Below are 17,100 nucleotides of genomic sequence, written 5' to 3'. Positions count from 1 at the left end.
AGAGAGAGAGAGAGAGAGAGAGAATGTGTGTGTGTGAGAGACAGAGTGTGAGAAAGAGTGTGTGCGTGTCACAGTGTGAGAGTGTGTGCGTGCCACACTGGATGCAATTTATGGAAACGGAACAACGACTAATTTGATGTTTCACAGCCATATGTGTTTTTGAAGAATCACTTGGGGGGCTGCTGTTGTTCTTTTGTGTTTCTTAGTCTACAGTTTCAACTATTATAAGTATATATGCTGCTCTAAAATTGATGGAGGCTGGGTTGTGTTATTGTATCCAGGTCACATCCTGATGAGGCATTCTGTTGCATGAGAAGTCAGATTGACAGTGGTTTATCCAAGAACTCCAGTGTTATTTTGCATCTTGGCAAGCTCACCTCAAAGCCTCACTGCCCTTTACAAAGATCCTTTAAATAATGGATAAGGCAAATGCATCTCACTCTATTCCCTCTTATTATGATCCCATTTGATTACTCGCCGATGCTCTTTAGAAAAGGTAGGTTAATTGCACACGCTGACGGTGAACTAACTTACAAGTTAATAACATATTTCCTTCAGGGTGTCATCATTATAAGATGTAAGCCTCATTAAAATAAAATGATGATTTAATAACTTTCCCTTACAATGACCCTTATGTGGATGCACTGTTATTTTGTTGTTATCTGGGAAAGTAAGACATCAAACACTGCTTTTGCATGTCCTCTGCTGTTTTCAGAAAGCAAAAATTAACCATCTCTTGACCGCAAGAACTGTGATTATGGTATACTGTGTACTTGTTACACTTAACACAGAAGTTTATGCATATGTCAAAGTGATGAAATGTTTTTTTTTCTCCAACTTGAATGGATTTTAGGAATATTGTATGAGTGTATGAAGTTTTTTTATTAACCTTCCTTTTTGGCACTTTCTGAAAGAGTTACCTTTTCTTATTCATTTGTTATTACAGCCAATTACATTACAATGAGTTGGACCCATTGAGGGGGACAGCCATGTCAGATGCTAATGTACAAGAGAGCTTGCTGTATAACTGCTGCACCCATTATGTAGCACATTCTTTCCCTACAGGATTACACATAATGCGGCTTTCATTATTGCTTTTTCCCTGCCTTTCAAAATGGCTCTTCCTCCAGAGCCAAGTCAAAATATCAAAATTTGACGCTTTGATTATGCTTTTTAGGGGGTTTTGATAATTGCCTGGTAAAGAAAGCAACTGTCTCCGACCATCCACCCTAAACGCAGGGAGGCTTTTCTGTGTGAAGAGGAATCACATTATGTGCAATGATCAGTGCCTGGGGGCCACATCAAACACACTCTAAAAAACCTTTCCAGAGGAGATAGAGGCAGGCCAATTTCACAAGTGGCTTTTTTTATTGGTTGATTGCACAGAGGCCAAGTTGTTATCTAAATCCTCGAACTACTTCGGAAAAATAAGAAGTGCCTTGTGAGCTTTCAGGGTGTACAAACTTACCCTTCAGTTGAAAGCCAAAGCAAAATGTTTACAACCAATAGTTTGTCAGGATTATGGCTTAAGAGACTAAGTGAAAAAAGAATATAGTGGTAACAAACATGACCAGTAACCAATAGTGTCAATGCCATTGCATAAAAACTGTATGATGACAACTTAGAATTTTGCGGTTTCACTTTTTCACAGAATATCTTCCTTTTAATGCAGTCAAATAAATTCAAAACACACGTTTTTTTTTTTTTTATCTTAGAATAACAAGTAATATGCATGTAAACTGTTGTTACAGAACACACTCAATATGATTGCATCAGATCAAATTAAGTCAGAGTGAACCCTCTGTTCCCAAAGATCACGTTGCAGTCTAACAATCCAACCTCCTGTACAGTGAGGTGTACCATAGGGTTTCATTTCTAATTTTGCTGAGTCATGGTCACTTGATATTGGAGCTGTTGGGCTAATTTGTTAGTAAATAATTTGAAATCAAACACGGATAGCAGGTGTCCACTCACCCCGGCAGGGCGAGAGACACTGATGAGCAAACTGACCCATGATCGCTTAATTCAATTAGCTCCAATTAGAAGCGCCATGTCTGGCTACTGTAACTCAGTGGAGCTTACAGGGAAAAGTACGCTTAAGGGTATGGCTGTATTCTATATTCAGTTGCAGATCTGTTCTTCTGTATTCATGAATGCATGTATACAGTAAACATGTAGCAAAGCGAAAGCATGCCGCAGGATGAAAAATCAAACTTGACTTATTTATTGTTGATTTTTCCGATATAAGACAATTATTGAATAATTAAATGTCAGGCTTTTCATTTGAAATAATAACAGTATACTGTTTCATGATTGCAGGAATTTTCCGCATAAGATCAATATTTGTGGACAGCATTGTCTTAATTTGTTAGTGTTGTTTTTGTGTTTTCAAATAACAATATCAATCTTTAACCCATATTACTTTTGTTTTCGTCATTAAAAGCCCTTTACAAGTGACAACTGTAGTATTTACTGTTTTCTTAACTGTATTTCCTAACTGTACTGTTGTAACCACAGTAATTTACCACCTTTTTAAATGAAAATGTTACCGACTTAACCTTTAAATATCACATTCACTTGTGTCACATGCTATTATCACCACTTCACCTTTAAACAAAGTTGTGTACTAAAATATTTTCTTAACTAAAAACTCTGCCCTTAACACTGCTCATAGAACATCATTCTGCACAGTGAAGCAAAAACATCCAAGTAACATAACAATAAGCAAAACACATATTTTAATGACAATTATCTAAGGAATGTGTGACTCAGAATGGAGCATTTCAAGAACAAATGAAAAAGAAGCTAAATTAAATAGTCATAGTGCGGTTGTGTTAAAAAGAAAGATAGAGAGACAGAAATTCAGCAGTGACACTGGGGAAGATATCAGTCGCCTGCCTTTGGTAGAGATTGCATTGTCCTGTATACAATAGCTTCACTCTCACCTCTAGATTTCTGGCTCCCAAATCCCCTGTAGCGCTCACTCACCTGGACACCAAGTCAAGAGTGCAGAGGTCAGAGCTACACAAAGCTTCATTATTCTGACAAAAGATGGAGAAAATATACCTGTAATTAGTATAGTTTGGAATACAAAGTTTATAGGAGTGAGGCTCAAGATGGAATAATATTTGCATTTTATGTGAGTGAAATCATGATTAAGTGCATGCAGGGCAATGGTTTGCCACTAAAAGCAGACGTCATCCCTACTAATCCTCATACTAGATAGCCTCGGGCTGTGTTCGAAAGTAAAGAGCAGCATCATGGGATGGGAGAGCCCTGCATGCTTTCAGCAATACATATGGAAATGAGTTTGTGATTGGATGGAAAACGGAATGCGTATTAAAAATGAGCTAAGACAAATATGTTTTCATGTCTTTGCCATCATGGAGGAGCAAATCCTAATATAATAGTCTGGAGTATTACGTAAGTTAGAGATTCATATTGGGCCACTTGTGTACATATGCTCGGGATGATGGCATTATGCAGGTGACCTAAGCACTGATTTATGCTGAGTCAGACACCATTAGCTGTTACCCTCCCCCTCTCAGGATCCAACCCTGCACTAATGTGGGTCAGGGGCCACATTACAGAAACACCTTCACTGTGCAGTCTTATCTCACAATGCATTGCAGGATTTCACCATTCACTAGAAGTTTTCCGGAATATTGAGATAAAATGGAAATGTTGGGAGAAATAATATAAAAAAACAATCAAAGAACAATTTTCCCCTAAGGTCAATATTTTGATATTCATTGTATTCAAGGAGTTATTTCAGAGAAATTTCAGAAACTCTTGAATATGTGTTGAATGATTATTAACGGACTTGTTTGAAAGATTTTTCTTTTTCTTCTGGCTGTAATATATCATGGTCTCCTGAGATTTCTTTTGTGTATATACTGGTTGTCTTTGCTTCGTCTATCTGATCGGTGAACATTAATCAACAAAAGATTGTCTTAGGCAGTAGAATATGTTCTTTCTGCTACCACAGAAACCCCTTTAACTGCTTTCAAGTTGATGTCACATTGTCTACATTGTGCCAGTTAATCATATTAATCAGAAAGGTTTACAGAAATGCAAGCTACACTGCTAAAAGGATTTATTGATGATAAAATCAAAGTTTTTCTGTCATATATTTTGTCTTTCCTTTTGAAGGACACAAACATCCCACTACAAATCTGTGAAAAAAAAGTAAACGAAATGTTTTCTTCAAAATAAAAAAGCATCAAAAGTGTTGAAAAAAGGGTCAAAAATGTAAGAAAACAGTTAAAAACATCGATTTTGATTTTCAATTTTGACGGGAAGACAACAGGAGGGTTAACATAATACAAACAAATCAACAAAATTATTAATAAAATCAGTTTCAGGATTTGGTACATTGGTACTTACAAGAATTTCTCAATTTTGGATCAATAGAGTACATCTATATATCTATATATGTATAAAGACATAATTTGGTCAGACCTAAAAACAAAAAAATTTACCTAGCCCTAATGCAACAATTTTTGAAGACAAAAATATAAAAACAAATTTTCCAATATTGGTTCACAAAAAGAAAGATGGCAATATGTGTTTTGTTAGTTGTTGAAAGGTACTGCTTTTAAAGCAGGGAGTTGGAATTTAGCTTAGCATTAACAATAAACTGCATTAGAAAGTTGTTTAAAAGTTAAATAGGCCAATTTACATTTTGCAATGTTTTACAAGTCAGCAGCAATGGAGAGCCTTCCTAGCAATAAAGCTTCATGCGGTAACAAACTGGAGGAAAGGGAAAGTAAACACATACAAAATTAATAATCAATAAATATCAGCAACTGTCAACACTTGATGCACATATGCCATGAAAACCTATACATATTTTACAGAAAATACAATGCATAGGCCAATGACACACGTTAATACTAAAAAGCAGTGCATCCCCATCTAAATACTGTAAAACTTATACATGTTGAGATGCATTTTAGTTGAAAAACTATGTTTTGAAGTGGAATTGTGTGAAAACGGTTGTATGTCTGGTTTTTGTTGCGCTTGATTGATCCTGGTTAATCCTGGTTATAAATAACTGAGTTGCAATATCTGTCAGACTTACTCTTTCTTAGATTTGTTTGAATGGATATGGTACAATTTCCAGACTAATAAATTTTCTACAGCCACCGTTTGCTTGCACATTGTTTGAATTAGTTTCTAAATTGGATTTAAAAAAATATTGGCATTGAGACCACTGTTTATTATTGTTTTTTATCTAAACCTGTCCTGCCATATTATTAGTAATAATAATTAATTCACAGCCTCCACAAGGTTCATCCTGAGTGACTAATGTCTTTCTCTCTTTGTTTTCTACCTCTTTTCTTGCAGAACCGTGACAGAATGGTTGACTGTATGAGCAAAGTCATGCTGCACACGGTCATCTCATGTTGGCCACCATTTCTGGGACTGGCCCTCGTGGCTGTCTTTGTGGGTTTCACCGTGGGATGTCCCTCGCGCTGCGAGTGTTCAGCGCAGACCAAGGCGGTTGTCTGTCACCGCAAGCGCATGCCCAGCATCCCGGATGGCATCCCGACCGAGACAAGGATCCTGGATCTGAGTAAGAACAAGCTGACAATGATCAACCCTGATGACTTTTTTGCCTTTCCTGGGCTTGAGGAACTTGACCTAAGTGGAAATATTATTAGTTATGTTGAGCCTGGAGCTTTTAACGCCCTTTTTACCATGCACTCACTTAGTCTCAAGAGCAATCGTATCAAGCTCATTCCTCTGGGTGTCTTCACAGGCTTAACAAATCTTACCCGACTGGATATAAGTGACAACAAAATCGTCATTCTATTGGATTACATGTTCCAGGACTTGCACAATCTAAAGTTTTTGGAAGTGGGTGATAACGATCTGGTTTACATTTCTCATCGTGCATTCAGTGGACTTTTAAGCCTGGAGATGCTAACCTTAGAAAGGTGCAACCTTACAGTTGTACCCACTGAGGCCCTTTCCCACCTGCATAACCTGGTCAGCCTCCATCTAAGATACCTCAGCATCAGCACTTTGCATCCGTACTCATTCAAAAAGCTGTTCCGGCTGCGGCTTTTAGAAATTGATAATTGGCCTTCATTAGACCATGTGCCACCCAATACCCTGCATGGTCTCAACCTGACCGCTTTATTCATAACCAACACCAACTTGTCCTCCTTCCCTTACCAAGCCCTGAAGCATCTGCCCTATGTGACACACCTGAACCTTTCTTTCAACCGCATTAGGCACATTGAAGGGGGGATGCTGATGGAACTGGTTCGGCTTCGAGAGCTCCATTTGGTTAGAGCTCAGCTCACCATCATTGAACCGTATGCCTTTCAGGGCCTGCGGGGGCTCAAAGTCCTAAATGTCTCTCATAACCGACTGGATACACTGGAGAAAGGTGTTTTTCAGTCTCCAGAGGCTCTAGAAGTTCTTCTGATTGACAACAACCCCTTGGTGTGCGACTGTCGTCTCATGTGGATACTGCAGAGAAGGCACTCCATCTTCTTTGGAGATTCGCAGCCGGAGTGCAGCACACCTGAAGGTATTCGTGGCAGGCCTTTTAAGGAGTTTGAAGAGACTCTCCTGTCTTATTACGTGACATGTACCAAGCCAAAAATCCATGAGAATAAAACCCAAACAATCACTGTGGATGAGGGCCAGCAGGCAGTGTTGCGCTGCAGTGCTGAGGGGACACCAAGGCCCATTGTGTCCTGGTTGTCCCCACGTCGACGAGTTCTGACAAGTAGGAGCCATGGTAGAGTTACCCTCCACAACAATGGCACACTTGAAATCAAGTCAGCAGCGGTGCAAGACAGCGGAGTGTACCTTTGCCTTGCCTCCAACAGTGCTGGGAATGACACCCTGATGACGTCATTGGCAGTGAAAAGTCTAGGATCGCTGTACGCTAACAGGACCCAGTACTACACAGATCCCAGTAATACCACTGCTAACGGGACGGCCGGTGTGACCCTTGGTTTAGACCTAAAGACTATTTTAGTGTCAACTGCTATGGGTTGTTTCACATTCCTGGGGGTGGTCTTGTTTTGTTTCCTGCTCCTTTTCGTTTGGAGCAGAGGGAAAGGAAAACATAAAAACAACATAGATGTTGAATATGTGCCTCGGTCAAAGTCTAACGGCACTAATGTTGACTCGGCAGAGGGACAAGCAGGTCCTCGTCGTTTTAACATGAAAATGATGTGACTTCTTTTATAGATTAAAGATTCTGGATTGTGGAAATGCCTAAAGTACAGTGTATTTTTTGGAAAATCAGACTACTGAACTTCCCACTGCTGCCGGGAGAGTGGTAGTGAATCCGTTTGGGGCATCTTAACAAGATGAGAAGTACCTGAAACTGTGGATCTTGACATGATGCTTGGATACTCAAATACTGTTACAGGTTCAAATACTGAAAGGCATAGTAGGACATCCTCTTATATAATTGCCAGCGGGCAATTTCTTCAATCTGGGTGAGGAGTGAAAACTGTTGCCGCTATGGGGATCTAAAGGGAAAAGGTGTCATTTATCAGCTTTTTGAAATTTATATGCCCAAAAAAAGAACGCTTGAGTTTTGGGTTGGATCTATGGACTTGGCTGAACCATGTACATTACAAATTTGTATCTAAGCTATTAACCTACTTTGTTTAGTCTTGCGCCATGCTTATTCACTGAACAAATCAATGAAACAGACCATCATTTCCTATGTTTAATACTTTGCATATGTGTACCTAATGCTAAATTATGTATTCATAGCAATATTCATGGGATGCATTAGCCAAAATTGATATACCAGATATGTTCAGCAAGAACATTCTTCAGACTTTCAAAGTGTCCATGGATTCAGGAAGGGCTCTATGGGTGATGATCTGTCCCTGCTCCCCCAATTGACTCCTAGATATTAAAAATATATATATTATTTATCAATGAAAAAAGAAGAAAAAAGACTATTTATAAAAAAAATATTAAGCATTTTGCAAAATCAGTTCTCAAACATTGTTCAGGATCTAACAAAACACTTGGATTATCATATCGATGACCCAGTGTTGGTCAAAGTACCGACATGAACCACCTTTTTGTCCTATTTTGTCTTTTTTATTACTTTAATTGTACCTTTGCTGGTTGGCAAAATACATGTGTCAATTTTACTAAAGTGACATTTGCATAATTTTCCCCAGTAGAAAATTTGGACTTTGTTGTGGTAGTTCCTCATTTTGTTGTTGAATCATGTAGATTGTGAACACTTCAAAGTAAAAGTTAAAAAAAAAATGTATGTGAAATAAATGAAGATGTATTTGTACCAATGAGTCTGACTAAATGGCCAATACGCAATGAAATAATGTTCTCTTCAGCCTTACGGATAGACATCACAGTCTTCTTTTATGTATTGAGTAAACAAAGTAATGCTAGTAACATTGCAACAATGACATAAGGAAGTTGCACTTTATTCATGAACTTTAATCCTTTAGGTTTCTAGAAACACTCACATAAGAAATGTCCACCATTTGGTACAACATGAAAGGTTATTTAAAAATACTAGCTATTTTGTTACATTCATATGTACCAAACTTACAAATACCAATATCTCAAAAGATGCTAACATGATCTAGTGATACACAGCTGTAATACTTGTCTCAATTACTTTGATGACAGTAATTTCTCAAAAAAATGATCAAAAATGTACTGTTCTGTATAAATATATTGCAATCCCAGCTAAATTATAAATATATTTGCCATTGCATTTTAACTTCAGTTACCATAAATGTACTGAACCAACCTTTGTACAATTTCTTAATAGAAAACAATTCTACCCAAGACATTTTTTGGATGTATGCTTTAATCAGTTATGACCTCACACAAACTTTGTTGAACCACCCACTGATGTGTTCTGACTATAATGTACACATCAGTACTAGTCAGACTATTTATTATGGTATTATTTGTTGAATTTGAACCATCATATTCAACGTATTACTCATAATTACGCCTCCCTAGGGAGGTGTTCCAGGCACGTCCAGCTGGGAGGAGGCCTCGGGGAAGACCCAGGACTAGGTGGAGAGATTATATCTCCAACTTGGCCTGGGAACGCCTCGGGATCCCCCAGTCGGAGCTGGTTGATGTGGCTCGGGAAAGGGAAGTTTGAGGTCCCCTACTGGAGCTGCCGCCCCCGCGACCCGATACCGGATAAGCGGATGAAGATGAATGGACTCTGAATTATATTAGTTTTCTCTAAAATATAATACATTATAAATTGACTGTATATAAAAATGGTGTTTACATGTCATTTAAAAAAATTCCAATGTAGTTACTTATTCATAAAACGTGTTTTTTAAAGTAGGGTATGAAACAATCCAGAGAGCTTTTGACCAGTTTCTGAAACAGCATGAGTTGTCTAATGAATGCACATCAATACAAGGCACTGGTCTTGGCAACATTGCCTTCTATAAGGAAGATGGCTGCACTGTGACTTGTTGATGATGTTGTCACTCATTGAAGATTTCCAACAGGTGGTGTATATATGCATAAGGCTGTTAACATTTGTTTTAAACTTGCTTTGAAAATAAGGTACAAAATGAGGCGATAGAATACAATTACGGGAGCTTAGAGTGCATTCATTCTGTTTAAAATTAGGTTTCTGACCACATGTTTCAACAGTGGAATTTTGAAATGAGTTGACATTGTATTTCTTGTAACTTATTGTCAGTGTGTACAAAAGAGATACTGTACATATTTATAGAAACTGGACCCCAAAATTAAACAATATTTAGCTGTGGATTATTTAACTTTTGCTAAAAACCTAATGATACTGTGGAAAGAAGCACTTCTTTTGCCATTCTATATTACAGAAATAAGGATAAAGCATAATTTTCTGAAGTTTATGAAGATTTTCTGTGATTAATTACAAAGTAAGAATATTTTTTTCAAATATGCACAATCTTGGCCTCCAGCTGATACACATCTTCATTACCTGCATCCCTGTTTTTTGTATTGAAACAGTGATGCAGGGGGAATTGTGCACCCACCAAGTTGAAATGGATTTTAAACTGCTGATTAACAATTTTTGATCCAAATATATGTTGTTATGCATACATTAAGAGATACTTGCTAAATGACTGAAGTGATAATACCCAGTAATTGTTTGTTAACAACTGAATCTAATTGTATGACACATCAGAAATGATTTGCTTCTTTTCATATTTTCTTTCTAAAGCATGTATCTCTTGTGCTGCTTCTCATTTGTGCAGTCTCATTAAGAGCGACAGAGTATCTGTGGTTTCTGAGCCGGCAGTCCCCAGGGCTGCTTTAGAGAATCAGCACCAAATGTTACATCTCCAGCAAAAACACAAAAGAAACAAGGTTCATTTTGTAGGTCAGCGCTTCCCACGTCCAGAGCGTTTATTTCGTCAAATTACATGAAAAATGTGTTCCTAGCTAAACCTGTGAGAAAGAATGCATTTTTCCTACAAATGAGGCCCCTAAGAAAGTACCTAATTTCTTTCTTTCTTGTCTAATGAGGTCTTTGGTTGCACTCATATAAAAGGGTACATTATATTTCCCAGATAGCACTAAAGGAAATACTCTGCACTGTATAGATTATGTTTAAATTGCAGCCTTTCATCCTAAATTATTTGAAAGACTTATGAATTTTCATCCATCTTTATAGGAAAACAACATGCACTTACCAAAGATTATCAACAAGACAATAATTTGTCAACACATTTTTATAGTATCCTAGTTATGTTTCAAAAGAAATCTGGAAGCTAGTCTAGACCGACATTATTCTGGGTACCAAGTGTGTTCAAAAGGTGTTAGATTTCTTTAGTTTGTATAAATTGCGTTTCCATGGTGCTATTCAGAATAGTCATTTTGTTATGCAGACCTTTTTATACTAATTGAGTGCATTTTGATTGGACTCGTGCTTTTGGATTGCTTGTTAAAAGCTGTTAGCACTGTGTGGCCGTTTGTCCCCCTCTTATCAGTTATTGACTGATCTGTCCACTCTTTATTTTCAGAATAATTAGTGAGGATAATTTTGCAAAACAGATGGGAGACTCCAGCCTAAAATGACTAATGCAGTATTCACTGAAACAGAACAATTATTGGCTCGAGCTGCACAGAAAAAGACATATCACCATCAATCAATGGAATACATCATTTACACCTCAGTAATTACATACCGTTTCTGAAAGGCCCCACTTCAAATCTTTTGTAAATTTCTTTAATAACCACTAATCGCTACTTTTTTTTCTTTTTCTTCTGCTATTGTAGAAGCAGGCATCGTGACTGAAGTGACCATCAAAACATCAACATCATGCTTGAAGCATTTTTGCAACATAATGTTCTTGTGTATTTAAAATTAAAGTATGTATCAGTGGTTTCCAAACTTTGTTTTGTCAGAACCCACACATAATATGTGTTGTGCAATAATGCAGGCCTGCTTGGTTCTCTTGACGAATGGTTGTAAAGATTCACAGAGAATATGTTTATGGCGTTTACTATCTAACAAGCACATCCTAGCATGTTTGCACACCAGTTATAGAAAAACCTTGTTACGCAAGACAAGATAAATACATGAAACAAAGAAATGGTGCTGGACAGTTTTTCATCATGTACAGATCACAAGAAATATTTGTTGGCAATGAGCGATGGAGAGCCATGCTGCAATTGCCACTCGTGACTGATTGGTGGGAATTGCTGTGGACATGGTACATACTGCAATACACTGGTAAGAGCAAATCACATTAAACCATGTATCCAGCTAATTTAAAAAGAGTGTTTTTATTCTATCCTAGAATGTATGTGTGGTGTAGCAAGACCTTACTCCAGAGCTGATGCAGCACTGGTGAAATCGGTCTGGCAGTGTGTCAACGCAGGCATAACCGCAACTCTGGGAATACTTGATATTATTGTTGTCTGTCTAGGGTCGAAGTTTGGCTGCCTGTGCACTTGAATCTACAGAGCTTGCAGCCGCTGACCTTTCCAGGTGCCACCAAACCAAGAGTGATGATGTATACCTTTGCCTCTGTGCTCTGCACCCTTCCTTGCAATTACATCATGTGCAGACGGCCCATAGTGCGCATCCCCCTGTGGGACACTGGAAGGCTCTGACGGCCAACCCTTGTAGTTAGTTAAACTGTGTGTTGCCAGTTTCCTCAGCAAACTTGCCTTTGCCTGTATGTTGTGGACCACACTTAGTGCAGTTTTGCTAAATTTAAGCCATGTTTAATTCCTCAGCCATTCCTCTCAGAAACCGTGTTGTTGCCTTTTTTCGCCTCTGACTCTAACTTGTCAACCTCTGCAATTTGCTGCTGTGAAAGGCGTTGTTTTGGGTACAGGAGAAGCCGTAGATAGAAAATGTGTCAATAGTTTGCTCTGCCATGGTTGATTTTTACGTGTGACTTTATGAAAGCATGACACACAAGCGTAGATGAAGTTACCAACGCAGTTTACTAATCACTTACAGATCCTCACCCTGTCAAACATGTTGGCCAACTCTGGCAGACTCGCTCCGTCCTCGTTTTTCAACTTGAAATAAAAAAAAAATCAAAATTTCACCTGTGCGGTTAGATGTAAAACCAAATTGCCTACATGTTCCTTGGCTCCGCTGCCGCTTTGCTGTGTCTTTTGACCAGCTCAGCCCTTAGTCTGGCACTGATCATCCTCAATGCTCCTGTGACCGTTCATTTGGTGCAGTTAAGAAAAAGGCCTGTTCTTAACTTCCACTTTTGTAAACTCCTAAAGCTGCTGTGATGCAGGCAAGCCACACCCAATTAAATGTGCATAAGCAAATAATTTGTGTTGGTGCAACTGGAGCAAAACTGATGATTCTGGATTAATAATAAATATATTGCAGAAGTATTTTGCAAGGTGCAGCTAAGATATATTTTGTTTATTGACAATATGGTTTCATTGTTGTTTACAAAATGGTTTGAGATGCTTAAGGGACATACATCGAAAATACACGGTTTGTTACATCTTGTAAGCCTGCTGTTATGATTTTACTGAAAAAATCATTACAACATTGGTCTTGAGGGAAGCAACATTGTGTCCGTGTGCTTAATTCTAATTACCCCTTTGACAGAAGCACAACAAAAGCAGAGGTCTTGTATGTCATGGTTGTAAAAAAAAACAATGGCTGTCTGTATATCTTTGCCAAGCACAAACCAGAACAGAAGGCATCAATAAATTGTTGGGGAGGGTCATGTCTCTTTTCCCCCAATCATTCAGGAGGGTCATAGAAAAATGTATTGCCGGCGAAGGGAGAGTCACGTTTATTTTAACCAAAGGTCCCAAATCTCCTCCAAGAGCCCCTTGAATAAATAACCAACAGTCACTTATTGCCACAAAATTCATAGTGACAATTTTCTGTAAATAAAAAATACAACTAAGATGAAGATAACTAAGATTCCATAGCCACACTAGCAGCTATATAGGCTAGATAGGCTTTGAGCTAATTGCTAACATCAGCATGATAACATTCTTACTGTGACAGCGCCAACAGCCTGATGTTTGATCAACATAGTTAAGCATCAAACTTTTGTGTTATACTGTGTTGATCAAACTATGCTCACTATCTTGAGTGTTAGCATGCTAACATGTGCATAATCACTAAGTTCCAGAAGAAGAAACTTTATTTGTCACAAACGATTGTACAGTACAATGTAGTATGATTCGATCCCTGCAATGAATCCATCCTAAGCAATAGATAGATAGATAGATAGATAGATAGATAGATAGATAGATAGATAGATAAGTACAACAAAATTCTGTTTCTAAAATTAGAAGCAGTGGACCACATACAGCGTTCGGGGAGCAACTTGGGGTTCAGTGTCTGCAGACAAGACAAGCATAGCTAAAATTGATGAGAATGTTACTAGTTCTGCAGTTATTTGGGGACATAACAAACAATTTAACAAATTATTATTAAATATTGACTTGATGTATTTATAGTTTATCCTGAGCGAAAACTAAATGTCCGTCCAAATATGTTATGCCAATCTATCCTGTAGATGGCAAGTTATTTTATGAGGTAACAACAATGTCAAACTGTTGGTGGGACTTGATGAGTGTCTGTACTAAATATGAGGCCAGTGCAACGTAAAGATGTGTCACAGACATGTTTGTACAAATGTTAATCGCAGTACATCCAATTTGTTTTTTGGTTATTTGACTCGAGTGAACAATGGCCTTACAGCTTCAGTAGAAGCTTTTTCAGTACCTCTAAATAAATCTTTTAAGATGATGTAAGAATACAAAACAAACAAAGTGCACCCCCCCACCACCTCCACACACACACACACACACACACACACACACACACACACACACACACACAGACACACAGACACACACACCACACCAGATCACATGAACTTGGTAGATTTGCTGTGAATGAATGAATAAGCTTATAAAAAAAGCTTTAGATGAGGATGGCTTATGTCTATCTCTGTAATCTGTGTAATATAACAACTCCCAGGAATGCAAAATAAAAATCCACATTTGTTCACTGAGATCCCTTTAGTTTTGAATTACACACCACATTTTTGATAGATTTCCAAGCCCTACGGGCCGCTGAGCCCATGCAGCACATAAAAGATCATGTAGACCTGCACCTCAAGTGAGAAAAATGGGAGCTGTGTGGTTTTGCTTTGATGAGAGAGTGGAGCCGGTTTGAGCTAAAAGTCTGGGGCAGATGTTAGCCGGCAGGTTTTGGCTGTGTGTGCTTTCATTAAGTTTAGCTTTCATACGCTCCCCCGGTGACAGCCTGGTCTGCTAAATGAGCTCCCATGTGAGCCGACTTCAGTTCCAACCCGACGTCCAAAAATTGTGGCTGGCTGCAAAACTGGAAGACATGCATTTGCTGCTATGCATCTTCTACACACATTCAAACATTCACTAACATAAAATGAAAAAAGGCTTCTGGTGAAAGACAGCAACACAATGCTCTGATTCTTTGGCACATGTTAAAAGGCATCCAAACGCGCTTTGTGCCTCCTACACATCACATCTTTGTTGATCTGCAAGTTTGTTCACAAAACAAAGGTAGATTTATGAGATTGAAAAAAAAAAGTTATTACCTTCTTTTTAAATATAAACTTCTCTCACACTGCGAGGCAGCAGTAAAAAACATCCATGATAATGGAGGGGAAAACATCATTAGCAACATAAAACCTTCACAATTCATTTCAGTGTTGTCCTGTGAGCCAACAGTCGATATTTCTTTGTTAGCGTGTTGGTGCATTTTGTAATTATGTTTTTGCCCTTTCTGGGAAACACGGTCATGAAAGAAGAAATGAGAGGAGGGAAATTGAATTCTTTGTCTATGTAATTGTTTAATGACGAATGGACCCATAAATTGGAGGAAAGAGACAAAAGTTTTACATTCCTCCCCTCCAGAAGTGGAAGCAATATTTCTTCTAGGTGAAATAAAATAATTCTGCTTATTCTGTTGAAGTGGCACCATCATCCCCAAGTATGAATTTCATATAAAGCATTTTGTCACCAGCAGTATATTTTGATGATTTATTAAGCAATGTGAATATAAAGTCACGGCTGAAGCCGAACAGCTGAGATCATATTAAGAGGTGTGGGCAGGCGTGCTGAATCCAAGTGCGTCTATCGAGATTCAGCCCTCCAGAAACAATCCCTCACATTCATCCTCATAATACTTAAATGTCACATAAACATTTTTTTTTTAACTGAGGTTTTCCACAGGAAGGTACAGTATACATAATTGGTCTTGCTTTAGCTCTTATGGTGCAGTTGCTCCAGCTGAGAGGCGTATCATGCACTGAATACCTGCACAGTGATTTAATTAGAACATGGAGTCAGACAGACCCTCTCTGTGGAACCAAGGTAATTTAAAACTGGCCTTAAAAAGCCCATGTTCATGTTTCATGATATTGCATGAGCTGATATTTTGTATTTTCAGGAACACCATGCCAAGAAAATTGAAATTAGTATGTATACGTATGTGTGGGTAGGTGTCCTACATGTGAAGTTGAATCATCAACATCACATGTAGAACATGTTTTTTTGCATCTAACGTCGTGTCAAACCACTCTCCATTCGTTTTCCGCAGGTCTAATGACGCATTGTTGTTAAATGTCATGTAAATTATGACTTCACGTATGATAAGTAAATGTCTGCGGCAGTTCAAGATTTGCGATGTAAAGCTCTTCTTTTCTTACTCTTGTGTGAAAGTTTTGTGATTTTGGAATTTTTTGGTAATAATCTAGGTGGTAATTAAAAGTGCCATTCATACCAACGAGCAATTTACGACAATTTTGTCCCAATAAGAGGGTGTGCGAAATCAATTTGGAACATTTGTTTGAGCAAAACCCATGAAGAAAAAAATAAGTTTAGATTATAGAAATATAAGGGTTATAAAAATGTTCTTGCATGATGCCTGTGTTGGTGGTCTAAAAGGAGAATTCCAATCAACTCCAACACGTAACTCCGTTGTTTGTAAAAGTTCTGTCAGTAGAGAGAAAAACCAAAAGAATCGGTGCTGCCTACAACGTGTTATCCTTCTGCTAGGGTTAGCACCCAACAGGCTTAAACAGGGCAAGTTCTGAACGTGTTTTGAGCCTCTAAACATGTTCAAAATGTAATTAAAAGTGCCTACCCATGTGAAGTGATTCCTTCCAAGGGAACAGTGAATCTGACTGCTGGAGATGTGACAGAAATACATGAAAGTTGTGCTAATTCAGCTCTGTAGCTGGCACAGTTACAGAGAGCTTAGGGACCATCTACAACTACAACACAGAAAAGAGATTTAAAAAAAATACGTAGGCTATCAATTTCATAATTAAAAAGGTAGCGTCTCCAAACTTACCTCAATTATGACTTGTCTCCTGCTAGTTTTATTACAACACTTACTTTTAATCTCTTTTCAGTGTTGTAGTTTGTAGATGTCCCTAAGCACTCCTTGCAGTATCAACACAGGAACTAAACATAGCTGAATTAGCACAACTTTCATGTATTTCTGTCACATCTACTGCAGTCAGATTCACTGTGTTCACTCGGAAGAAATCACTTCACATGGGTAGGCACTTGTAATGACATTTTGAACATGTTTAGAAACTAGAAACACGTTTAGAA

The 17,100-nt window shown here is 38.1% G+C and overlaps 1 protein-coding gene across 2 annotated transcripts in view; it reads left to right on the top strand.

Annotated features, from left to right (window-relative positions):
- The window catches only part of lingo2 (leucine rich repeat and Ig domain containing 2), a 217,017-nt gene extending 209,467 nt beyond the window's left edge, over positions 1 to 7,550 (top strand). For both annotated transcript variants that reach the window (XM_034883717.1, XM_034883718.1), the window contains one exon: positions 5,350 to 7,550. In XM_034883717.1, the coding sequence (XP_034739608.1) occupies positions 5,362 to 7,203 (1,842 nt within the window). In that variant the 5' untranslated portion in view covers positions 5,350 to 5,361 and the 3' untranslated portion in view covers positions 7,204 to 7,550. The remainder of the gene's footprint in view (positions 1 to 5,349) is intronic.
- The last annotated feature ends 9,550 nt before the right edge of the window (positions 7,551 to 17,100 follow it).

The sequence above is a fragment of the Etheostoma cragini genome, chromosome 10 (genome assembly GCF_013103735.1).
Source record: "Etheostoma cragini isolate CJK2018 chromosome 10, CSU_Ecrag_1.0, whole genome shotgun sequence".
In the NCBI taxonomy this organism is placed as follows: Eukaryota; Metazoa; Chordata; class Actinopteri; order Perciformes; family Percidae; genus Etheostoma; species Etheostoma cragini.
Note: the sequence above shows the minus strand (reverse complement) of the source record. Positions and strands in the feature narration are given on the sequence as shown.